The sequence below is a fragment of the Nerophis ophidion genome, linkage group LG20, assembly GCF_033978795.1.
Source record: "Nerophis ophidion isolate RoL-2023_Sa linkage group LG20, RoL_Noph_v1.0, whole genome shotgun sequence".
Classification (NCBI taxonomy): Eukaryota; Metazoa; Chordata; class Actinopteri; order Syngnathiformes; family Syngnathidae; genus Nerophis; species Nerophis ophidion.
This window is the reverse complement of record NC_084630.1, coordinates 17,788,371-17,815,313: the sequence shown is the minus strand read 5'-3', so window position 1 is coordinate 17,815,313 and position 26,943 is coordinate 17,788,371. Positions and strand designations below refer to the sequence as shown.

General features: G+C 42.7%; 1 protein-coding gene across 1 annotated transcript in view; it reads left to right on the top strand.

The window, feature by feature from the left end:
• Positions 1 to 1,592: 1,592 nt before the first annotated feature.
• The window catches only part of LOC133538818 (coiled-coil domain-containing protein 40-like), a 58,782-nt gene continuing 33,431 nt past the window's right edge, over positions 1,593 to 26,943 (top strand). Inside the window, exons 1-8 of the mRNA XM_061880627.1 lie at positions 1,593 to 1,990; positions 9,241 to 9,322; positions 9,438 to 9,562; positions 9,662 to 9,745; positions 13,626 to 13,845; positions 17,737 to 17,894; positions 17,977 to 18,099; positions 22,030 to 22,151. Of these exons, the coding sequence (XP_061736611.1) occupies positions 1,925 to 1,990; positions 9,241 to 9,322; positions 9,438 to 9,562; positions 9,662 to 9,745; positions 13,626 to 13,845; positions 17,737 to 17,894; positions 17,977 to 18,099; positions 22,030 to 22,151 (980 nt within the window). The 5' untranslated portion in view covers positions 1,593 to 1,924. The remainder of the gene's footprint in view (positions 1,991 to 9,240; positions 9,323 to 9,437; positions 9,563 to 9,661; positions 9,746 to 13,625; positions 13,846 to 17,736; positions 17,895 to 17,976; positions 18,100 to 22,029; positions 22,152 to 26,943) is intronic.

Here is a 26,943-nt window from a genome sequence, read left to right as displayed (position 1 = left end):
TTGTAAATGTGATGTTTTATGTGTTTTTTACTGTTTTTATTGTAACTTTGCTGCTGCCCTCTTGGCCAGGTCTCCCTTGAAAAAGAGATCTTTGATCTCAATGGGATTATTACCTGGTTAAATAAAAGCTAAATAAATAAATAAAAGCAGCTTCCATGAAATGCTAAGTAATTCACAAACAAGGATAGGGCAAGGGTCACCAATTTGTACGCAAATTGTCGAACAGTTTTAGAACAACATTTCTCAACGAGCTATTGCAAGGAATTTAGGGATTTTACCATCTACGGTCCGTAAAATCGTCAAAAGGTTGAGAGAATCTGGAGAAATCACTGCACGTAAGCGATGATATTACGGATCTTTGATCCCTCAAGCGGTACTGCATTGAAAACCGACATCAGTGTGTAAAGGATATCACCACATGGACTCAGGAACACTTCATAAAACCACTGTCAGTAACTAGAGTTGGTCGCTACATCTGTAAGTGCAAGTTAAAACTCTACTATGCGAAGCAAAAGCCATTTATCAACAACACCAAGGAACGCCGCCGGCTTCGCTGGGCCCGAGCTCATCTAAGATGAACTGATGCAAAGTGGAAAAGTGTTCTGTGGTCTGACAAGTCCAGATTTCAAATAAAATTTGGAAAATGTGGACGTGGTGTCCTCCGGATCAAAGAGGAAAAGAACCATCTGGATGGTTATAGGCGCAAAGTTCAAAAGCCAGCATCTGTGATTGTATGGGGGTGTATTAGTGCCCAAGGCATGGGTAACTTACACATCTGTTAAGTCACCATTAATGCTGAATGGTCCATACGGTTTTTTTTTCAACAAATGTTGTCATCCAAGCAAAGTAATCATGGACGCCCCTATTTATTTCAGCAAAAAAAATGCCAAGCCACGTGTTACAACAGCGTGGCTTCGTAGTAAAAGAGTGCGGGTACTTTCCTGGCTCGCCTGCAGTCCAGACCTGTCCCCCATCGAAAATGTGTGGCGCAATATGACGCGTAAAATACGACAACAAGACCCTGGACTGTTGAACAACTTAAGCTGTACATCAAGCAAGAATGGTAAAGAATTCCACTTTCAAAGCCTCAACAAATAGTTTCCTCAGTTCCCAAACGTTTATTGAGTGTTGTTAAAAGAAAATGTGATGTAACACAGTGGTGAACATGCCATTTCCCAACTACTTTGGCACGTGTTGCAGCCGTGAAATTCTAAGTTAATTATTAGTTGCAAAAAAAAAATAAAGTTTATTGGTCTGAACATCAAATATCTTGTCTTTGTAGTGCATTCAATTGAATATGGTTCGAAAAGGATTTTCATATCATTGTATTTCGTTTATATTTACATCTAACACATGTTCCCTACTCAAATGGAAACGGGTTTTGTATATATTTGTATTCGACTTTAGTTACTTTGAATTTACAACCCCGTGGTGCTGTTTTGTACTTATTTTGAATATTGTTTCTCGTCTGTTTGTAAATGTTGAAATTAATAAATAAAAGTTTTTAAAAAAAGAAGGAAAAGAGCTCCGCCCCCATGCGCGCTCCCGCGGTGCGGGCGGGTTCCCAAATATTTTAGGGATTCATAATTTCGCACGACGTTTGTACCTCCGACATATCTACTAGTAGTTTATTTAGTTCCCAAAATGATTAACGTTACATTGCGGAAATAAGGAAAGCAGCACGTAAGCGGAATTTACGTCACGTCAGCGGTGTCGTTTATGGTTGCCTAGCAACCCTTCTGTTTCACGCCGCCATTGCACTGTACTGCAAATAAACTGACACTCTTTCGGAAGTAAGATGTCGCTTTGTTAAATGTTGGCTGTTCGGTCTTAGCCAACGACACTTACTAATTCCACACAACTGCCAATTCTCCGTGTATGTGAACAATACTAACCCGTGTTGTTAACAGTCGGTTCAGTCAGAATGGAGCAGCAGGACGGAGACGAGCACGAAGCGAAACACTGTGAAGAAAATGCGTCTCTTCCACAGGTAAATGTGTCAACTAACCGTTTTTTGTTTTTTTACAAAACCCCAAACCAGTGAAGTTGGCACGTTGTGTAAATAGTAAATAAAAAACTGAATACAATAATTTGCAAATCCTTTTCAACCTATATTCAATTGAATAGACTGCAAAGGCAAGCTATTTAATGTTCCTGATGGGCATCGTGCGTTGCGGTGGAGATGTAGCCAAACTCTCATGAGACACACTTTGCCTTTGGTCTTGTAGATATATTTATTGTATCGGCAGCATCGTCAATGTGCTGCCGCTAGACACACAGATTGAACTCATGACTCCGGAACAGGAAACATAGGTGTCAGGTAACACAGAGGTAAACACTGCCCTCTAATGGACACAATGAGTAAGGGCGTACAACAGTACAACACTTAACACCCCCACTCGCTCTTAGCTTATTGTGGTACATTAATTTTCATAGAAAAAAAAACAACAACAACACATTTTGGCACACAATATTCTTTTCTTGCACTAAGTGCCAAACAAATACTTAGCAAACTTCTTCAGTTTTAGCTTAGTGGCTGGTTTTGTCATCAAGTCAGCAATCATGTTGTCAGTAGAACAATAATCCAAACATATTCTCCCACTGTTCACAGTTTCACGAATGAAATGATACCTTATATCAATATGTTTGCACCTTTGTCGGTTTACTGGATTTCTAGGTAGTGCTATAGCTCTCTGGTTGTCATCGTAAACCTTGGTTTGTGCATACTGACACTTATCAATACCCTTGAGTAACTGTTGTAAATACATACACTCCTGTATGGCTGACGCTAAGGCCATGTATTCTGCCTCGCAGGTAGACAGTGCAACAGTTGGTTGCTTTTGACTTTTCCATGAAATTAGTGCACTTTTCTCACTTAATCTGGCACAGTACCCTGTGGTGCTACGTCTGTCTGTGACCTCAGATGCCCAGTCAGCATCGCTGTGGACTATTAGACCAAGTTCACCTGTGTCATCCCTTTTAAAACATAACCCACGGTCTGTTGTACCTTTAAGATACCTGAAAACATGCTTTACAGTGTTCCAATGTTCCTCACTTGGCTCAGCAAAATGCTGGGAAAGTTTACTGACCACATAACTTAAATCTGGTCTAGTGCAAGTAGCCAAATAGATCAAACTTCCCACTGCCTCTCGATAGATCTTTGGTTCTTCCATTTTTACAGCATTTTCTGTGTACTCGAGTTTTGACTCGCATGGGGTCTCTCTGGCCTTACAATCTTGCATCCCAAATCTGGAGAGGATTTTGTTTACATACTTGTGTTGTGACATTGTGACTTGGTCCTCTGACTGTTTAAAATCAATCCCTAGAAAATTGTTTAACTTCCCCAGGTCTTTCATTTTAAATCTCTCAGTGAGAATCACTTTGACATTTTTCACAACCTCCTCATTGTTAGCAGCAATGATCAGATCATCAACCCACACAATCAAAATCACTTTTTCATTTTCTGTTTCCCTTGTGTATTGGCAGTTATCAGCAGGATTTTGATCAAAACCATTTTCAGTGAGATATGCATGCAACAGAGAATTCCAGTTTCGACCTGACTGCTTGAGACCATATAAGGACTTCTCTAATTTGCATACTAGCTTCTCTCCTGTTTTTGACTTTTTCTCATAACCTTCAGGTTGTTCGAGATAAATCTCACAGTCAATTGGTGCGTGTAGGTATGCGGTTTTCACATCCATTTGATGTAAAACTAGATCTTCCTGCACTGCTTTTTGCATGATTACTCTGACTGTTGTCATGTCAGCAGTAGGCGAGAATGTTTCCTCATAATCGATGGCTTGTTTCTGGCTATAACCTTTTGCAACAAATCTTGCTTTACACTTATCTGACCCATCTGTATTACTTTTGAGTGTATACACCCATCTACCCCCCACTGCCTTTTTGCCTGGTGGTAACTGAGTGATTTTGAATGTATCATTCTCTTTCAGTGACTGCATTTCGTCATTCATTGCATTTATCCATTGCTGTGACCTGGTTGATCGTATGGCATCCTGGTAATTTTGTGGTATGTCGCAAACTGCTCTATAACACGAGTCTACACTAGTTACAAGCATGTCTGCTGTGTCTTCCATGTGATATTCCTGTAGGCGCACAGGCCTTCTCCTAACTCTAGGTGGGTTCTTTCTTTCCTGCCCCCCAGCGCTAGACTGTTCACCTTCAATCTCTGAAACAGAAACATCATCTTTAACACTTTGACCTGATGCGTTTCCCATTTTTTCATCATTATTTTCCTCACTGTAAAGGAACCTGGGGTTTACCTCTCTGTCCTGATACTCAGTGTGTTGCCCATGTGTTTGTGTTTCTTTTTCGTTGACTGTCTTGTTTGTAAATTTCACTAGCCTGTGTTTTTGGACTGTTTCTATGTCTGGATAACACACAAGATAAGCTGGGCTGTTCTTGTCGTAGCCGATAAAACGACCCTGCTCACATCTAGGATCTAACTTCCCTTTCTCCTGCGTGTATGCAAAACACACCGTTCCAAATTTTTGAAGTTTGGACATGTCTGGCCTCTTGCCTGTGAGCATCTCATAAGGTGTTTTCTTTGTGCGTTTACTGTAACATCTATTTCGCACATAGGCAGCTGTCTGTACAGCATAATTCCACATTTTGTCTGGTAGTTCACTGTCAAAAAGCATACACCTGCCCATCTCATAGAGGGTTCTCCAACTTCTCTCTGCCGTGCCATTTTGGTGCGGCGAATAGGGTGCAGATGTCTCGTGCTTAATCTTATTTTTGGTTAGCAGTGCTCTGAATTCCTTGCTCGTAAATTCAGTACCATTATCCGAACGTAGACATTTAACTTCCCCAAAAGGGGCGGAGTCTGCTAAGAACCTTTCTGTAGCGTGTACTGCATCACTTTTGCATTTGAGAAAATAAACAGTCATAGCACCTGAATAGTCATCCGTGAAGGATTGTGCATATTTGTGACCTTCTAAGCTTGGGGTTCTCATAGGACCGGCTAAATCTGTATGTACCAGTTGTAGGGGCTGTGTAGCCTTTCTGTCTGGTTCTTTATTTCTTGTCTGTGTGAATTTACCCTTTGCACATATTTCACACAGCTGTGTTGGCCTGGCCGCACTCCCTCTGATTTTCATACCTCTTACCACCCCCATTAATTTTTGTACATCCTCATAATTGCAGTGACCCAATATCTCATGCCAGGTTTGCATGTCGTGGCACATATTGCATTTATCAACATTTTTCTGAACAGTTGGTAAGTAAAACAGATTACCACTCTCATAGAAGTCAAACCTGTCCCCTTTCTTGGTGATCATGTGGCTGTCTCCCTTCTTGAATGTCACTGTCGCCCCACCGTTTGTTGCCCTTGCCACTGAGAAGATGTCGTGTGGGTAGGTCGGTACATACAATGCATCCTGCAGCTGCGCTCTTTGTTGGCGTCCTTCATTGTCTAGGAGATAGATCAGCGCCGTCCCTCTGCGTTGCGCCATCCCACTGCACTTGGTCCCATCCGCCAGCTCGATAGAATGGGTGTCGGGCTGGAATGTGTTGTCAAAGCTCTTGAACTTGGCGATGTCGTTCACAATATGGGATGTCGCACCGGCGTCAATCATTATCCCTTTCTTCTTGACGTTGACAGATGGCCTCTCGTCTGTTGCATGCTTGGCCATGAAACATTGATCCTCTTGGTCGATGTCCTCCTTTTCTTCTGCAACTTTTCTGGCTCCGTCTTTTCCCTTTTTCCTGCATAGAGACTCTGCGTGTGTGTTACTCTTGCAGTGACTGCACCACACTTTCTTGGTACACCTGGTCCGGTTGTCCTCATCTTCTCAGACTCTTCATAAACCCTCAGTCTTCTCTTGAAGTCTTTGAATGTCACGTTGTCCTCATTTTGTGTAACGTGGACAGCAAGTGGTCTGAATGAGTCTGGCAGTCCATTCAAAATGGTGGCCACAAGCAGCCCGTCACTCATGTTCTCTCCTGCATCACGAAGAGCTGAAATTATATTCTCAGCCCTTATCATATAATCAGTCACAGTCTCATTACCTTCCATTTTTATGGTGGTCAATGAAGTGTACAGGTTTAGAATCCTGGGCTTGCTCTTTCCAGAATAATGTTCTCTTAATAATTTCAAGGCTTTCCTTCCATCATCGGCGGCGTCATGTCTTATCAATGATAGGCTCTTATCATCTAGTGCGTTCACTAGTTGAGCATAACTATCGGCATTCTTCGCTGGATCTGCCGCTATGGCAGCCTCGCCAGTGGGCTCTCTCAAAATGGTGTCTTTTAGCTTCATGATGTGTAAACGGCTGAGGAATCTTGTTTCCCATAAATCATACTTATCCTCTGTTCCATCGAAGACAATCTGCAGTTGTAGCATTCCTGCTCCGGCCATTTTCACTTGTATTCTTTTTATAGTTTGCTATCTCCAAAATGTTGCTCAGGCTGTGGCTTGTAGAGTCCTCAATTTTCGCGGGGTTCTCTCGGCGCCATCTTTATCCGAGCTCGCCTAGTAGCTTCTCCTGGCTAACAGTTCTTCTTACTTCTGTTACCTTGTTGTTGCTCTAGACTTGCGTTACTGGGCCCATAACCTGATGGGCATCGTGTGTTGCAGTGGAGATGTAGCCAAACTCTCATGAGACACACTTTGCCTTTGGTCTTGTAGATATATTTATTGTATCGGCAGCATCGTCAATGTGCTGCCGCTTTGAACTCATGACTCCGGAACAGGAAACATAGGTGTCAGGTAACACAGAGGTAAACACTGCCCTCTAATGGACACAATGAGTAAGGGCGTACAACAGTACAACACTTAACAGTTCCAACTGAGATCTTCATTTTTTCTTAATTAATCATTAACTTAGAATTTAATGGCAGCAACACCTTGCAAAAAAGTTGAATGTGTTACATGGCCGTTCCTTTTAACAACACTCAGTAAAAGGTTTGGGAAGTGAGGAGACCAATTTTTGAAGCTTTTCATGTGGAATTCCTTCCCATTCTTGCTTGATGTACAGCTTAAGTTGTTCAACAGTCCGGGGTCTCCGTTGTGGTATTTTAGGCTTCATAATGCGCCACACTTTTTCAATGGGAGACAGGTCTGGACTACAGGCCAGTCTAGTACCCGCGCTCTTTTACTACGAAGCCACACTGTTGTATCACGTAGCTTTGTATTGTCTTGCTGAAATAAGCAGGGGCGTCCATGATAACGTTGCTTGAATGACAACATATTGTCACGATCCGCTATGCGGATCGTTTATTGTTTTGCCGTTATATGTCTTTGTTCATGGTTAGTTCTGAACTCTGCCGATCCTTGTTTGAGCACTTCCTTGTTTGTGTTAGTCACCATGGCAACGTGTTGTGTTCCTCCTCACGGGCTCCTGTCACACACCTGTTTCTAATAATCATTTGTGTATTTAAGCCCACCTGATTCCTTAGTTTGTCCTCGGTCCATTGTTTGCTTTTCGCAACACGTCACGGTTTGTATTTTGTATCATAGATTATTTTGTGCTAAGTTCCGCCTTAGCTTCACGTGCGTTTGGCACGCCGTTTGGTTTTACTTCTGTTTCCTGCTAAGTTTTAGCATTAGCTTCCCGTGCGTTGGCACGCGCTTTGTTTTCCCCTTTTTGCACCAATGTTGTTTTGTTTTATTATATTAAAAACAACTCTTACCTGCAATCCTGCTGACTGGTCGTGTGTGCATCCACGAAGTGGCAACTCCGCGCAGCAAGTGCGCCGCGAAGCGTGACACATATGTTGCTCCAAACCCTGTGTTGCGATCCGTTACTCGGATCTTCACATATTATTGTTTATTGTTCCATTTTTGTTTCATTCTCCGTCTGACCCTCTTACTTCCTGTTTAGTCAGTCACCATGGTTGCTCATTGATTCCCCCTGATAATCACGGTCCCTGCACACCTGTCACTGTTGATTACTTCCCTATTTAAGCTTGTCCCTTTTCATTATTCTTACTGGGTTCGTAAGCTTGCTTTCACGCAACTGTACGACTGGTATGTGTTTTCTCGCTAGCTTATATGCTAAGCCATTAGTCATTCTTAGCTCTCATGCTAGTTGTGTTTGTTTTACATTTTGTGCCTTCGTGCCAAGTCTTAGTTTATTTGTATATCCTAGCTCTCATGCTAGCGTCTTTTGTTTGCCTTCTCTTAGCTCCAGTGTTTTTGTTTCATAGCTCCTTTTTGTTAAATAAATCCTTAAATCTTACCTTTGTGGTGTTCATACTCGACGCTTCCACGAAGGGATGGAATCCGGCAACAATATGCCACACAGGCGTAATAGTGCCTTCACAGTTACCCATGCCTTGGGCACTAATACACCCCCATATCATCACAGATGCTGGCTTTTGAACTTTGCGCCTATAACCATCCAGATGGTTCTTTTCCTCTTTGATCCGGAGCACACGAGGTCCACAGTTTCCAAACACAATTTGAAATTTGGACTCGTCAGACTACAGAACCCTTTTCCACTTTGCATCAGTCCATTCGGGACCAGCGAAGCCGGCTGCATTCCTGGGTGTTGTTGATAAATGGCTTTTGCTTTGCATAGTAGAGTTTTAACTTGCACTTACAGATGTAGGGACAAACTGTATTTATTGATAGTGGTTTTCTGTAGTGTTCCTGAGCCCATGTGGTGATATTCTTTACACACTAATGTCAGTTTTTGATGCAGTACGGCCAGACTCTCTGAAGCTTTTAATGATATTACGGACTGTATATGTTGAAATCCCAAAATTCCTTGCAATAGTTGGTTGAAAAATGTTGTTCTTAAACTGTTGTACAGTTTGCTCACGCATTCGTTTACAAAGTGGTGAGTCTCGCCCCATGCTTGTTTGTGAACGACTGAGCATTTCATGGAAGCTGCTTTTATACCAAATCATGGCACCCACTTGTTCCCAATTAGCCTGTGCACCTTTGCGATGTTCCAAATAAGTATTCGATGAGCATTCTTCAAGTTTCTCAGTCCTTTTTGCCACTTGTGCTAGCTTTTTTTGAAATATGTTGCACGCATCAAATTCCAAATGAGCAAATATTTGCAAAAAATAACAAAGTTTCCCAGTTCTAACGTTAAGTGTCTTGTCTTTGCAGTCTATACAAGTGAATATAAATAGAAACTGATTTGCAAATCATTGAACTCTGTTTTTATTTACCATTTACACAACGTGCCAACTTCACTGGTTTTGGGGTTTGTATATATAATGGCATCAAACTAATAATCAGTACTCATCTGATCATTATTTTTAACACAGGATGTTACAACATTCGAACCTTGCCCAAGGTCTCAGGCTGATGAAAACAGTGATGAAGAGTCTGCATTAATGAGACATTCTGGTATGTTTACCATTGTTGGTACTCATTACAAAGCAAAAATATGTACTCTAAAACAGTAAGTTAACATATACTGTCAGTAACGAAGGTTTTTATTTTGAAATGTTGGGAGTTTTAGAGCAGCAAAATGTTTCCCATGTTCTGCTGCCAGCCCACTTCTTAGACCCGTCAGAAGACATGGATGAAGACAATCAACTGATGGAGGAGGATGACACGGAACTCCTTATTCTTGATGCTGAACATGTGTGTTGTGGCTCCTTCACAATTATTGATAATATTTGTAATATTTGGTTTTCTTGCACACTGGCATTGTTCTGAATTCATGTGTTCATCTGTTGACAGCCGCTCGTCGCAGAGAAGCAAGCTGCACTAAAGAATCAACTCATGAAGGAACTGGAGAGGCTCATACTGGATATAAAGGAAGAGGTTAGATTGGGGCTGCATGCTTATGGTCAATTTTATTAATCATGACTGTTTTTATCAATATTAAATGTGACATCATCATGAATTTATATTGAAATAGTCTCATTAAAAGTATTAAACAATACATTTAAAGTAGGGCTGTCCGATTTAAAGAGTTAACGCATGTGATCAACCACCAAAAAATACTGCTATACTCATTTATTTATGGAGCGTAATGATGCAATTTACTTTGACCCCACATGCTCTTTTACCGAATAGTTACCGTATTTTCCGGACAATAGGGCACACCGATTAATAAGGCGCACTGCCGATGAATGGTCTATTTTTTATCTTTTGTCATTTATAAGGCGCACCGGATTATAGGGTGCATTAAAGGAGTCATATTATTATTATTATTATTACTACTATTTTGTATACATAAAACACTTCCTTGTGGTCTACATAACATGTGATGGTAGTTCTTTGGTCAAAATGTTACATAGAGTATGTTTTACAGATCATCTTTAAGCCGCTTTCTGACAGTCGCTTCAGAATGCGCCGTTTTGTGGGCGGTCTTATTTACGTGGCTCACCTTCGACAGCGTCTTCTCCCCGTCATCTTTGTCATAGCGGTGTAGCGTGCAAGGACGGGAGTGGAAGAAGTGTCAAAAGATGGCGCTAACTGTTCTGCCTTTCAGACTTTACTTAAATCAATAACGGAGCAGCATCTGCACATCCGGAAACAACAAAACCAGAAATGTGTCCTGTGAAAACACGTCCGACCGGAACTCTCTAATAACTAAAGTTCGTTGGGTGAATTATATAAACTCTCTACACCGGTATGTTTTAGCGCTTTCATGGCGAGTTTATTGACAGATATAAGTAAGAACTTTGCACTACTTTATATTAGAAATGACAACAGCGGAAGATGAATTTCACATAACAAGAAGATAGAGAAAAAGAAGAAGTTTATCGACTACGGCGTAGCCAAGGACTACAACGGCGGACTCACAGAATTTTTTAGGATTTATGCAGATCCCAAATACAGATCAGCAGGTACCGGAAGGTATGAAGACTTGCATTTGCATAATATTGCAAAACATAACGCCAGAGAATATGTCTTACCTTATACACACACCATAATAATACTCCTATGTTGAAGCACATCAAGTGGTGTGGCTTCATAGCTTACTACCAAAGTCGTACTAAAACATTTTGATAGATTTTTGAGCGCCATGTGTAATATTCTATATTTTCAATGGAACATATAAAATGTTGGTGAGTCATATTGCCATCATAGTGCAGCCTATACTTGTCTCTTATGTTTGACTGCCATCCCCTTGTCACACTTATCATTACACCATGTACCAAATAAAATAGCTTAGAGGTGGTTAAGGTCAACCAAACTTATTCCTTACATTAGGCGTACTCGGTTATAAGGTGCATTGTCGAGTTTTGAGGGAAAATAAAGGATTTTAAGTGCGCCTTAAAGTGCGGAAAATTCGGTACTTGAAAGGGGTTGCAGGTTGTCATACGATCAGTATTCAAGTCATCATGATGGATCTATTTAAAAAAAAAAAAAGGCAAACATTTTACATATAATTAAAGACATATCTGTTAGTAGTGTTGTTAAGTATTAGTGTTGAGGGTAATCTTGCTCTTGTTTCGTTTTTGTTTCTGCCTCATTTTCTGTCTCAAGATCAGGGGTCTCAAACTCAATTTACTTGGGGGCCACTGGATGCAGAGTATGGGTGAGGCTGGGCCGCAAGAAAAGGTTTCTTAAAAATGTATTTTTAAATGTCTTTATTTTTATTTACAACACAAAATAAAATCAAAATATAAATGAACAAAATGAGAATTGTGCACCGCAACTTTCTCTGTGCAAATAAGACACGTCAGAGTGCCGCTGTGCTCAACAAAGAAATATTGCATCTCCCACTTTTCCTGGAATTGTCTTTGCTCATCAGGCTTTGAAAAAGATATGTTTGGGGTTGTGGAATATATTTGTATTTTTCCGACGCACAGAGAATAATGTTATTTTCGCAACATGTGTCGTTCCGCTTTTCCTCCCTACAGCAACACGGCGGTCGGTGGATAATAGCCGAGGAAGTACCGGAATAGCGAGCGCAAAAAAGTGACGGCTCCCGGAGTGTTATCCGGCATCATATAAAAATATATGTAGTGTTCATCGTGTGAGGCAATGCAAATTAAACAATAAAAAAAAAAAAAAGTAACGTTTTGAATTGGTCCAGGTGAACGGGGACTTTCATTACTGACGGACAGGTGTCGCGGTGTGACTGCAGCCAGGCACGTAAGAAAACCCTCATCTCCTTGGCAACGTTTAAGTCGCTTTCACTCATTTGCCAGTTTTCCACTAACGCAGGGGTAGGCAACCCAGAACGTTGAAAGAGCCATTTTGGATCCAAATAACAAACATTGTCTCTGTTTGGAGCCAACGGAAGGGGGGTGGGAGTTACTCGCCGTGGAGTTTACAGTTACGGTGGCACAATAAGCCCGAATGGGCTAAGATCAGGACTAACGTGTTACATGTGCGACTCTGCCGGAGTATCAGCGCTGGGGTCCAGTGTACCACAGTTTTGCATTGTCGCTCGGTCCTTCGGCGGAGTGCTTCGGAAGCTACTGCCCGCTCGTCTCCCCGGCTGAGGGGAGACGATGATATATTTCACTATATTTGTTTCCAGCGGCGCCGGGGGAAGGAGGGAGTGAGAAAAAGAGTGAGATTGAGAGAGTGAGCAGGCGGGCGGGCGGGCGAGGGAGGGAGGGACGAAGAGCGTGTGCGGGTCTAGTGGAAAATCAGCAAAACGTTTTTCTGCTTGCATCACGCAAGTGACGTCATTAATGTTCGGCCCTCGAGAGTCATATAACACACTGTGATTGGTAGATTCCTTCAGCTCCGCACACAACGCTGTCAAGCGCCATTCATATAAAATTTAACTGGCCTCTCAACAACATTGAAAAGATCTTGGGTTTGGAGGAACCTGCCTGTCTTGACAGAGCGTTTGTTGCTGGACACACCACGGACTCTTTGGAGAAGGAGTTCCCAATATCATCACAAAAATCCTTTCTCTTCGTGTTATTCTGTGCTTGTAGAATTTCTATAGTTGATTGTAGCCCTAATTGTTGACCTTTTATATGTGATTGTTAGACCTCTTAGTACTTGAAGATTTGTTTTGCTTGCACCAATATTCATATATTCGTGTTATATGTTTCTTGAAATTCAAAATGTGAGCCCAGGCGTATGTGGCTTGGAGCTTTGTTCCGTAGCATGCTTTTCATAGTTGCTAAGCAGCCAACTGAAATCTGTTGTCTTTGTATGCTTTGATGGCTAGCAACAAAATCTAACTTGTTTATTTCAACAAACATCGCCAGAGCTGTGTCAGCCTGCCTAATATGTAGAAACTATCACAGCCTGATCATTGTATAGCTTTGGGTTGCAAGGCAACCACTTTGAGCTAGCATTTTAGCTAGTTACCCCCTGTCTTGCAGCATCTTGACTTTACTTATCATAGCAAATCCTTGCCTCCCTCCGGGCAGAGTTCAAAACAAATATGTTTGCCAGTTGTCCTGTAGCTGTGATCACTCAGAGTCAGTGATCAGGAAAGCTCCAATTTTACTCAAAACTATTGTAAGGAGAGCAACGCTTTTTTAATTGCATCCTGTCCCAGTAACAGGAAAAGACTAATAACAGCAGAGAATTTTTAAATTCACACCGGGCTATAGCATCTCGAGAAAGGTTCTTTGATACTTGCAATCGTCTTTGTAAATAAAATTGTGCATGTTTTGTTTGCACTAAACCACATTCTGGGGCTCTGATACAATTCAAATGTCCTCAGTTCCCATTCTGAAATTCTTATGTGTTTGTGCCCTTTCTACTAACTCTACAGGTGGCAATTGAGATGGCAGAATCCAACCAAATAGAGGAAATTTACCTGGAGTTGTTCAGGGAACAGGAGACACTAAAACAACTCCATACAAGGCTAGAGGGCCAACAACAGACCAAGATCTTGGCTGAGAGCAAACATCAACAGGTTCAAGATCAACTGGAGGCAATGAGGGCTTGTCATGCCAGCAATACCAACCAGTGTAACAAGACCAGGGCCAATGGTGAGACTCTCTTGTTGCTCTTGGGATTTGTTTTCAGGTTTTATCATTCATGGCAGTGACGTGCGGTGAACTAAACACCAGGTGAGGCATACATGCTTTTTGTTCTTCTTCTTTTTTTTTTTTTACTTAAATTCATATGTGCAGCTCTAGTCATTGTTGATTTAGGTTGCACATTAGAGTTACAGGAAACAAAAGGGAGTTATCATAACGTTGTCATAACGATATTATGATATGATAAATGGGTCCAAAAACAATTTGATAAAGTTGTTATTAAATACTTTTTGGTCCCATTTGCTTTTAACAAAATAAATCAAGTATTGTGAGTGTATATTACCTTTCTGTATTTGTTACCTGAAGCAGCAATAGCTATCCTCCATAAAAACGTACTTTGTATGATTGCATTTATTTTCTCTAAAGTCCAGTTTAGAGAAGTATTTCATCTTGGATACAGTACATAATCCTCCATATTGGCAGAAACATTCATTTAATTCAATTTCATTCCAAGAAATTAAACAATATTTTTGCATCTGACAAAAAACACCCACAAATGCTGGCTTACTCTAATAAAAATGCCATGTTTGTTATAAATACAGTTAAAAAAAAGAAAAGAAAGAAACCTGTGTCTGCTAGCTTGAGCGCCCCCACTTTTCCCAGTGTGGCGAGTCAGGGTACTGCGGAGGCATTGAACTGCAAGTTGACAATATATCGCCTCCTACCTTGAGGCAGAGGTACTTTCCACGTGGCAACAAGCGTGCGCCCCCTTGCACGCACGCCCAATACACACTGTGTGTAGCCGTGGAGGCACCGCCTGTGTCTGCCTCACTTCTTGTCTGCTGCATTGTTTTGATCAGGAAACATGGAATTTCCGCAATTTTGACCATGAAAATTATCAAAAGACACAGGAGCCACACCAAAATCACATGGAAAGCATAGACCAAAAGAGAAATATTAAAACGTATTTTATTTTATTACTTTGTTTTGGAACATTTCATGGTTAAGCCACCTGGTGACAGGTGAGGACTTACAGCACGCGACTGATTCATGGTGTACGGCAGTACACCAGTGTCCAAATTATGGCCTGTTTGGCCCACCAAAGTCTTCAATTTGTCCTGTGGGACGTCTGTAAATATTTTTTAAATTACCCTACAGTTATGCTATTACATACAAATTTACACATTTTTGCTAACATAAGTAAAGGTAATCAACTGATTGTTTGTGGATATTGAAACATGTGCAAACTTGATAGCGCATACAAAGCTGATCTACTGAGTTTGTGTTCAGAGGATTGCATCTCCCAAATGACTAAAAAAGAGAGTGCAATCCATTTAGCGTGCCTGTCTTCATGTAGTGTATGCATACACTGATTTTCAGAACACCCACAATCATTGGAGAAGGAGATGCAAATATGATAATTTCACAGGCTCAATGTGATTATTTATCTTGACAAGAACTTTTTTGCATTTATATCTAGCATGTTTAAAAAGGAGGCGATCGTGCTGCATAGAAGATGGGCAGAGAATCTTACGTGTTTGTGTGAAATGCAACATATTTTATCCGTCATAAATAAAAATAAATAAAAAAGGCAAACTTATTTTATGATTTTAGGGATGCTGAATCCCTAAGGAGCTGATTAAAACAAATTTAAATTAATGTGTTTTGGTGTCTGCTGGCATTTTGTTTAATGGTGTTCTAGAAATGCCATCCATCCATCCATCTTCTTCCGCTTATCCGAGGTCTGGTCGCAGGGGCAGCAGCCTAAGCAGATAAGCCCAGACTTCCCTCTCCCCAGCCACTTTTTCAAACTCCTCCCGGGGGATCCAGAAGCGTTCCCAGGCCAGCCGGGAGACATAGTCTACCCAACGTGTCCTGGGTCTTCCCTGTGGCCTCCTACCGGTCGGACGTGTCCTGAACACATCCCTAGGGAGGCGTTCGGATGACATTCTGACCTGATGCCCAAACCACCTCATCTGGCTCCTCTCGATGTGGAGGAGCAGTGGCTTTACTTTGAGCTTCTCACCCTATCTTTAAGGGAGAGCCCCACCACCCGGCGGAGGAAACTCTTTTTGGCCGCCTATACCCGTGATCTTGTCCTTTTGGTCATAACCAAGCTCATGACCATAGGTGAGGATGGGAACCTAGGTTGACTGGTAAATTGAGAGCTTTGCCTTCCGGCTCAGCTCCTTCTTTACCACAACGGATCGATAAAGTGTCCGCATTACTGAAGACGTCGCACCGATCCGCCTGTTGATCTCACGATCCACTCTTCCCTCACTCGTGAACAAGACTCCTACGTACTTGAACCCCTCCACATGGGGCAAGATCTCTTCCCCAACCCGGAGATGGCACTCCACCCTTTTCTGGGCGAGAATCAAGGACTCGGACTTGGAGGTGCTAATTCTCATACCAGTAGCTTCACACTGTTCCAGTGAGAGCTGAAGATCCCGGGCAGATGAACCCATCAGGACCTTATCATCTGCAAAAAGCAGAGACCAAATCATGCAGCCACCAAACCTGATCCCTTATTATTGGAACAAGTTTGATGATATCCACTTTAGTTCCTTTTGTATAAAACCTAAAACCAGTCAAGTTGGCACATTGTGTAAATGGTAAATAAAAACAGAATACAATGATTTGCAAGTCCTTTTCAACTTATATTCAATTGAATTGTCTGCAAAGACAATATACCTAATGTTCGAACTGGTAAACTTTGTTGTTTTTTGCAAATATTAGCTCATTGGGAATGTGATGCCTGCATCAGGTTTCAAAAAAGCTGGCACATGTGGCAAAAAAACTGAGAAAGTTGAGGAATGCTCATCAAACACTTATTTGGAACACCCCACATGTGAAAAGGAGGCTGCCATGATTGAGTATCAAAGCAGCTTCCATGAAATGCTAAGTCATTCACAAACAAGGATGGGGTGAAGGTCACCACTTTGTGAACAATTGATTGAGCAAATTGTCAAACAGTTTAAAAACAACATTTCTCAACTAGATATTGAAAGGAATTTAGGGAAATTAGGTCCATAATATCGTCAAAAGGTTCAGAAAATTTGGAGAAATCTCTGCGCATAAGCGTTAAATGCCTGTCACCTTCGATGCCTCAGGCGGTACTGCATCAAAAACTGATATCAGTTTGTAAAAGATATCACCACGTGGGCTCAGGAACATTTCAGAAAACCACTGTCAGTAACAACAGTTTGTCGCTACATCTGTATGTGCAAGTTAAAACTCTAGTATGCAAAGCAAAAGCCATTTATCAACAACACCCAGAATCGCCGCCGGATTCGCTGGGCCAGAGCTCATCTAAGATGGACTGACGTAAACTGGAGTCCACAATTCAAATTGTTTTTGGAAACATTGGATGTGGTTTCCTCCGGACTAAAGAGGAATAAAAACATCCAGAGTTTTATTGGCACAAAGTTCAAAAGCCAACATCTGTGATGGTATGGGGGTGTATTAGTGCCCAAGGCATGGGTAACTTACACATCTGTGAAGTCACCATTAATGCTGGAAGGTACATACAGGTTTTGGAGCAACATATGTTGCCATCCAAACAACGTCTTTTTCATAGACGCCCGTGCTTATTTCAGTTAGACTATGCCAAGCCAAATTCTGCACATGATACAGCGGGGCTTCGTAGTAAAAGAGTGCGGGTACTAGACTGGCCTGCTTGCAGTCCAGACATGTCTTTATTTATGATTTACACAACGTGCCACCTTCACTGGCTTTGGGTTTTGTATATTGACAAACATACAAATGTAGATATGTGCCTGTGTCTTGTCAAATATTTCATATACTCTTCTTGGGACCATTCATCATTCATGTTAAATGTTTCATTTAGTCTCATTTCAACAAGCTGAGTCCCAATCCTTTTGGGTTTCTTATTCCTAGTATCCAGCCTGCAGAAAGAGCTGGAAAAACTGATGCCACACCTCAACTTCACACAAGAAGTCAGTGAAGATCTGCATTGCAATGTAAAAGCCGTGAAGAATGTCACGAGCAAGGCAAGAGCTAAAAGGTCTCAAGTGGAGGAGGAGAAATTTGCACAGGTAAAAAACTTTCACAAACACAGTATGCAATGTGTCTGCTGCACTGATCATGGATGTTGAATAACTGTCGTTAAAAAACTAGGATATGTATGTGGCGCACCTCACTAAGGACTTGGAGCGACAGTCACAACAGAGGGACATGTATGAAGTTCAGAGGAAAGCCCAGGCAGAGACAACACGTGCAACCAAAGAGGCTCTTTCTGAGGTATCATGGAGGACCTGTGAATCCTGTAAATTATGTCAATCCAAGAGCAACATCCACACTGTGTAATCTCTCTGTAAATATCTATTTGTTTTTATTGACTGATATTAAGAATTTTAAGTCTGTTCTCCTTCAACCTCTGAGTAAAAATATATGCCTGTGTGAATTATATTTTTACATAGTTAAACCCAATATCTAAGTTACATTTAGACCAGTGTGGGTGGCACTGGGAGCAGGTGGGTAAAGTGTCTTGCCCAAGGACACCGTATTTTTCGGATTATAAATTGCTCCGGAGTATACGTCGCACCGGCCGAAAATGCATAAGAAAGAAGGAAAAAAACATATATATGTCACACTGGAGTATAAGTTGCATTTTTGGAGGAAATGTATTTGATAAAACCCAACACCAAGAATAGACATTTGAAAGGCAATTTACAATAAATAAAGAATAGTGAACAACAGGCTGAATAAGTGTATGTTACATGAGGCATAAATAATCAACTGAGAAGGTGCCTGGTATGTTAACCTAACATATTATGGTAAGAGTCATTCAAATAACTATAATTTATAGAACATGCTATACGTTTACCAATCAGTCACTCCTAATCAATAAATCCGATGAAATCTTCTTCCTCGATGTCGCTTCTAAACAACTCTGCCAACTCTAAAGGTATGCGCCGCCTCCTCTTGTTGTTTTCTGCTGCATATTTCACTACGTCCAGCTTGTAATCTGCAGTACATGATTTACTTTTCGGTGCCATTTCTGTTCAGCCCTTCTCAGTTTTTATAACTTACCGGCAACGATGAAATTATCCATTTTAATAGCTACGACAGTAGACGGACTGGACTCTCTTCCACACTGGCGTTGCACGCAGTGAGAGGCGACAAGCTGGTGTGGCAATTATTGTTGCCCCCTGGCTCAAAGCCTGTACGTTGGAGTTCAACCCAGTGGACGAGTGGGTTGCTTCCCTCTGCCTTCGGGTGGGGGGACGGGTCCTGACTGTTGTTTGTGCTTACGCACCAAACAGCACTTTAGAGTACCCGCCCTTTTTGGATACACTCGAGGTAGTACTGGAAAGTGCTCCCCCGGGTGATTCCCTTGTCCTACTGGGGGACTTCAACGCTCATGTCGGCAACGACAGTAAAACCTGGAGAGGCGTGATTGGGAAGTATGGCTGCCCGGATCTGAACCCGAGTGGTGTTTTTTTATTGGACTTCTGTGCTTGTCACAGATTGTCCATAACAAACACCATGTTCAAACATAAGGGTGTCCATATGTGCACTTGGCACCAGGACAGCCTAGGCCGCAGTTCCATGATCGACTTTGTAGTTGTGTCATTGGATTTGCGGCCTCATGTTTTGGACACTCTGGTGAAGAGAGGGGCAGAGCTCTGTACCGATCTCCACCTGGTGGTGAGTTGGCTGCGATGGTGGGGAAGGATGCTGGACATAACTGGCAGGCCCAAACGCATTGTGAGGGTCTGCTGGGAACGTCTGGCAGAGTCTCTTGTCAGAGAGAGTTTCAATTCCCACCTCCGGAAGAACTTTGAACATGTCACGAGGGAGGCGCTGGACATTCAGTCCGAGTGGACCATGTTCCGCACCTCTATTGTCGAGGCGGCTGACTGGAGCTGTGGCCGCAAGGTAGTTTGTGCCTGTCGTGGCGGTAATCCTAGAACCCGTTGGTGAACACCAGCGGTAAGGGATGCGGACAGGTACCGACAGGCCAAGCGGTGTGCAGCTTCAGCGGTCGCGGAGGCAAAAACTCTGACATGGGAGGAGTTTGGAAAACGACTTCCGGACGGTTTCGAAGCGGTTCTGGACCACCATCTGCCGCCTCAGGAAGGGGAAGCAGTGCACTGTCAACACCGTGTATGGTGTGGATGGGGCTCTGCTGACCTCGACTGCGGATGTCGTGGATCGGTGGAAGGAATACTTCGAAGACCTCCTCAATCCCACCAACACGTCTTCCTATGAGGAAGCAGTGCCTGGGGAATCTGTTGGATGCTCTCCTATTTCTGGGGCTGAGGTTGCTGAGGTAGTTAAAAAGCTCCCAGGGGTGGATGAGATCCGCCCGGAGTTCCTTAAGGCTCTGGATGCTGTGGGGCTGTCTTGGTTGACAAGACTCTGCAGCATTGCGTGGACATCGGGAGCGGTACCTCTGGATTGGCAGACCGGGGTGGTGGTCCCTCTCTTTAAGAAGGGGGACCAGAGGGTGTGTTCCAACTATCGTGGGATCACACTCCTCAGCCTTCCCGGTAAGGTTTATTCAGGTGTACTGGAGAGGAGGCTACGCCGGATAGTCCAACCTCGGATTCAGGAGGAACAGTTGGGTTTTTGTCCTGGTCGTGGAACTGTGGACCAGCTCTATACTCTCGGCAGGGTTCTTGAGGGTGCATGGGAGTTTGCCCAACCAGTGTACATGTGCTTTGTGGACTTGGAGAAGGCATTCGACCGTGTCCCTCGGGAAGTCTTGTGGGTGTGCTCAGAGAGTATGGAGTATCGGACTGTCTGATTGTGGTGGTTCGCTCCCTGTACGATCAGTGTCAGAGCTTGGTCCGCATTGCCGGCAGTAAGTCGGACACGTTTCCAGTGAGGGTTGGACTCCGCCAAGGCTGTACTTTGTCACCGATTCTGTTCATAACTTTTATGGACAGAATTTCTAGGCGCAGTCAAGGCGTTGAGGGGGTTCCGGTTTGGTGGCCGCGGGATTAGGTCTCTGCTTTTTGCAGACGATGTTGTCCTAAAGTGGTTTCATCTAGCCGGGATCTTCAGCTCTCACTGGATCGGTTCGCAGCCGTGTGTGAAGCAACTGGGATGAGAATCAGCACCTCCAAGTCCGAGTCCATTGTTGTCGCCCGGAAAACGGTGAAGTACCATCTCCAGGTTGGGGAGGAGACCCTGCCCCAAGTGGAGGAGTTTAAGTACCTAGGAGTCTTGTTCACGAGTGAGGGAAAAGTGGATCGTGAGATCGACAGGCGGATCGATGCGGCGTCTTCAGTATTGCGGATGTTGTATCGATTCGTTGTGGTGAAGCAAAAGCTGAGCCGGAAGGCAAAGCTCTCAATTTACCGGTCGATCTATGTTCCCACCCTCACCTATGGTCATGAACATTGGGTCATGACCGAAAGGACAAGATCACGGGTACAAGCGGCCGAAAAGAGTTTCCTGCGCCTGGTGGCGGGGCTCTCCTTTAGAGATAGGGTGAGAAGCTCTGCCATCCGGGTGGAGCTCAAAGTAAAGCCGCTGCTCCTCCACATCGAGAGAAGCCTGATGAGGTGGTTCGGGCATCTGGTCAGGATGCCACCCGAACGCCTCCCTAGGGAGGTGTTTAGGGCACGTCCAACCGGTAGGAGGCCACGGGGAAGACCCAGGACACGTTGGGAAGACTATGTCTCCCGGCTGGCCTGTGAACGCCTCGGGATCCCCCGGGAAGAGCTGGACAAAGTGGCTGGGGAGAGGGAAGTCTGGGCTTCCCTGCTTAGGCACTTGCCCCCGCGACCCGACCTCAGATAAGCAGAAGAAGACGGATGGATGGATGAATGGATGGATGGCAGTAGCATATAGCAGTTAACATTCCATGACCCACATTGCACTTCTGCCATGACCTTACCCCGCCAAATTCTTATTGGTTGACTTGTGTGTGACCATTGCTGACATTTTTTTTTTGTTTCTTCCGCGAATGAGATAAACAATATTATTTAATATTTTACGGTAATATGTTAATAATTTCAACCATAAGTGGCTCCGGATTATATGTCACACTATGAAACTATGAAAAAAACTGCGACTTATAGACCTAAAATTACGGTACTGTATTCCATTTTCTTACTTTGCTTTAAAATCATGAATTTGAGAAATATCTCAGGCTAGTGTTTAAAGTTGTGGAAATATGTGGTAAAAAAATGTGTTTGTGTCCTTCAACGTTTTTAGGCAGAAATTCAAATCGAGTCCCTGGCGATGTCACAGAGGCAGCTGCTGCAGCAGTGGAACAGGAGCCTGGTGGATTTGAAGAGGCGAGATGAAGACTTCCAAGCCATGCAGGAGGCTGTTAGGTGACAATTAGTTAAAAAAAAAAGGGTGAATGTAATAATAATTATGACTATAATAAGTTAAATTAAAGGGTGAACACTGCAAAAAGTGAAATCTAAGTCAGATTGAATATCTAAAATAAAGGTGATATTTGCTTATTTTCTGTCTGATGAGCTAATTCTTCTCACAAAGCAGATTTTGTTATTGTTTTACTTGTTTTAAGGGTTTTGGTCCTAAATGATCTTAGTAAGATATTACAACTTGTTGCTGAAATGTTATGACCTTTATTGAGTAAAACATGCTTGATACCCTGCGATGAAGTGGCGACTTGTCCAGGGTGTACGCCGCCTTCCGCCTGACTGTAGCTGAGATAGGCACCAGCGCCCTTCGCGACCCCAAACGGAATAAGCGGTAGAAAATGGACTGATGGATGCTTGAAAGTAGAATATCAACTGTTGCAAAGCTGTGTCGTCAACACTCAAAAGTATAAAACTACTTTTTTAAAGTAATGATTTTTTATTTCAAGTATGAAAAAAAAAATCATGACTTTGACACAATTGTTTCTCATATTAAAACAGATGACAACCAAATGGACTTTGCTGTTTTATTTTCATCCATCCATCCATTTTCTACCGCTTATTTCCTTTAGGGTCGCGGGGGGCGACCCCAAAGCTACATTCGGGCGGAAGGCGGAGTGCACCCTGTACAAGTCGCCACCTCATCACAGGTTTTATTTTCAATGAAACAATAGTAAATCAATCAATCAATCAATGTTTACTTATATAGCCCTAAATCACTAGTGTCTCAAAGGGCCCACATAAGGGCAAGGAAAACTCACACCCTGTGGGACATTGGTGACAATAATGACCCAGTGGGACGTCAGTGACAATGATGACTATGAGAACCTTAGAGAGGAGGAAAGCAATGGATGTCGAGCGGGTCTAACGTGATACTGTGAAAGTTCAATCCACAATGGATACAACACAGTCGCGAGAGTCCAGTCCAAAGAGGATCCAAGACACAGCAGCGAGAGTCCCGTTCACAGCGGAGCCAGCAGGAAACCATCCCAAGCGGAGGCGGACCAGCAGCGCAGAGATGTCCCCAGCCGATACACAGGCGAGCAGTACATGGCCACCGGATCGGACCGGACCCCCTCCACACGGGAGAGTGGGACATAGAAGAAAAACAAAACAAACGGCAGATCAACTGGTCTAAAAAGGGAGTCTATTTAAAGGCTAGAGTATACAAATGAGTTTTAAGGTGAGACTTAAATGCTTCTACTGAGGTGGCATCGGGAACTGTTACCGGGAGGGTATTCCAGAGTACTGGAGCCCGAACGGAAAATGCTCTATAGCCCGCAGACTTTTTTTGGGCTTTGGGAATCACTAATAAGCCGGAGTCCTTTGAACGCAGATTTCTTGCCGGGACATATGGTACAATACAATCGGCAAGATAAGATGGAGCTAGACCGTGTAGTATTTTATACGTAAGTAGTAAAACCTTAAAGTCACATCTTAAGTGCACAGGAAGCCAGTGCAGGTGAGCCAGTACAGGCGTAATGTGATCAAAATTTCTTGTTCTTGTCAAAAGTCTAGCAGCCGCATTTTGTACCAACTGTAATCTTTTAATGCTAGAAAATAATACGTTACAGTAGTCGAGGCGAGACGTAACAACCGCATGGATAATGATCTCAGCGTCTTTAGTGGACAGAATGGAGCGAATTTTAGCGATGTTACGGAGATGAAAGAAGGCCGTTTTAGTAACGCTTTTAATGTGTGCCTCAAAGGAGAGAGTTGGGTCGAAGATAATACCCAGATTCTTTACCGTGTCGCCTTGTATAATTGTTTGGTTGTCAAATGTTAGAGTTGTATTATTAAATAGAGTTCGGTGTCTAGCAGGACCGATAATCAGCATTTCCGTTTTTTTGGCGTTGAGTTGCAAAAAGTTAGCGGACATCCATTGTTTAATTTCATTAAGACACGCCTCCAGCTGACTACAATCCGGCGTGTTGGTCAGCTTTAGGGGCATGTAGAGTTGGGTGTCATCAGCATAACAGTGAAAGCTAATACCGTATTTGCGTATGATGTCACCTAGCGGCAGCATGTAGATGCTGAAGAGTGCAGGGCCAAGGACCGAACCCTGGGGAACTCCACACCTTACCTTAACGTAGTCCGAGGTCACATTGTTATGGGAGACACACTGCATCCTATCAGTAAGATAAGAGTTAAACCAAGACAGGGCTAAGTCTGACATACCAATTCGTGTTTTGATACGTTCTAATAAAATATTATGATCGACGGTATCGAAAGCAGCGCTAAGATCGAGGAGCAGCAACATAGATGACGCATCAGAATCCATCGTTAGCAATAGATCATTAGTCATTTTTGCGAGGGCTGTCTCCGTCGAGTGATTTGCCCTGAAACCGGATTGAAAGGTTTCACATAGATTGTTAGACGCTAAGTGTTCATTTAACTGCTCCGCAACAATTTTTTCAAGGATTTTTTAAATAAAGGGGAGGTGAGACACCGGTCGGTAATTTACCATGAGGTCAGGATCGAGGTTAGGTCTTTTAAGAAGAGGATAAATAACCGCTTTTTTGAATGCTAGGGGAACAGTGCCCGAGGAGAGTGATAAGTTTATAATATTTAGCACTGATGGACCTAATAATACAAAGAGCTCCTTGATCAGTTTCCCAGGAAGAGGGTCAAGTAAACATGTTGTCTGTTTTATTCCATTTACACGTTGTAACAATTCCTCTTATGTTATTTCCTCAAAACGAGAGAAACTATTTTGGAGGGCAGTATCCGCCGTATATACAATCGTGTCAGTGTTAATAGAACCCCGTTGTAGCTGGGACGCATTGTCTTTAATCTCCTTTCTAATGACTTCAATTTTCTTACTAAAGAATTGCATAAAGTCATCAGCTGAGTGGGTTGAGCTACTGGAAGGAGTCCCTTGTTGGGTTAGCGATGCTACCGTTCTAAACAAAAATTTAGGATCGTTTTTATTACGGTGGATGAGATTTGAGTAATATTTAGCTTTAGCTAAGGTAAGCATGCGTTTATAAGTTATTAAACCATCACTCCATGCTTGATGGTGCACCTCAAGTTTAGTCGTGCGCCATTTGCGTTCCAGCTTTCTACATAATAATTTCTGAGCTCTAGTTTCTTCTGTAAACCACGGGGTGCGCTTTTTTGGAGCCTTTTTTAACTTTAGCAGTGCTATGTTATCAATGGTTTCGCGCAGGGCGTCGTTAAAGTTGTTAGTGAGGTTATCAATAGAGCCCACATACTTTGGGAATGGTGCCATTACCGAGGGCAGTAGGTCAGCAAGAGTTGTCGTTGTGGCTGTATTAATGTTGCGGCTGCTATAGCAGTTATTATTATTATTAGTTTGACCAACATGCGTCTGAACCTCGAATTTTATAAGGTAATGATCGGACAATACTTTAGTATACGGGAGTATCGTAACTTTGGAAACGGTGATGCCCCTGACAAGCACTAGGTGTATCGTATTACCGTTGCGATGCGTGGGTTCATTTATTATTTGTGTGAGACCACAGCTATCAATTACAGTCTGGAGCGCTACGCACGGTGGGTCCGATGGGGTATTCATATGGATATTAAAGTCCCCCATTATGATTATATTATCGGCGTGTGTCACTAGATCAGCAACGAACTCTGAGAATTCATTGATAAAGTCCGAATAGGGCCCTGGGGGGCGGTAGATAACAGCCAGGTGTAGAGGCAGTGGTGTGACAGACCTCATAGTAAGCACCTCAAACGATTTATATTTATTATTTATGTTAGGACTAAGGTTAAAGTTTCCGTTGTATATTAGTGCGACCCCCCCACCCCTTTTGAGCGGACGGGCAATATGCGCATGTGTAAAGTTAGGAGGACATGCCTCATTTAGCGCAAAAAAGTCGTTTGGTTTAAGCCAGGTTTCGCTGAGACCGATGACGTTAAGATTGTTGTCTCTGATAATATCATTAACTAACAACGTTTTAGGAGACAATGATCTTATGTTTAAAAAACCTATATTATAGGTAGTGGGCTGTTTTAGGGAGTTTTTGATCAAATTATCCGTAGTAGCAATATTAATAATGTTGTGTTTATTATGCCCAGTGCATTTAGTATAGTTACGACCATATCTAGGAATTGATACGACAGGAATTTTCCGATTGTTTGTTTGTTGCTTTGATAAACTGCACGCATCATGGTTAGCCTCCTCAGTAACGGGGATTTTCCGATTGTTTGTTTGTTGCTTTGATAAACTGCACGCATCATAGTTAGCCACCTCAGTAAAACACATGTCCAACTCTGAAACACTCAAAGCAGAAAAAACTTGTTCTAATTTAACTGACTCCTTACCCAGACCAGTAGTCTCGCATTTTCCATCTAAATCCGTCTTCGGGATGGAGGGAAGTGGTGTTCTGTGGGGATTAGCCTTCTGCTTTGTTTTTAGCCCCGCTCGGCACGCGTCTATCAGTCCGAAACGGCCCGATATGTCCACATCCAGAAGTGTCTGGCGGTCGTACGTGATCACGGAGTGACCACGATGTGAGCCAGCCATAAAGTTTGTACGTACTCATATAGTACTACAGTTGTTATTAGTGAGAATATACTTATTTTAAGGTATTTTTTGGTTCATTAAGGTTAGCTAATTTTAATTGTTTTGGAAAGTTTTGACAAGCCAAATTTTCTTGTTCTATTGGCAGATAATTTTGCTTAGTTCAAATAAAATACCCCTCATTTTTGTAATTTTTTTAATTGTTTTTGAACACTGACTTTTTGCAGTGAATGTATGGATGTA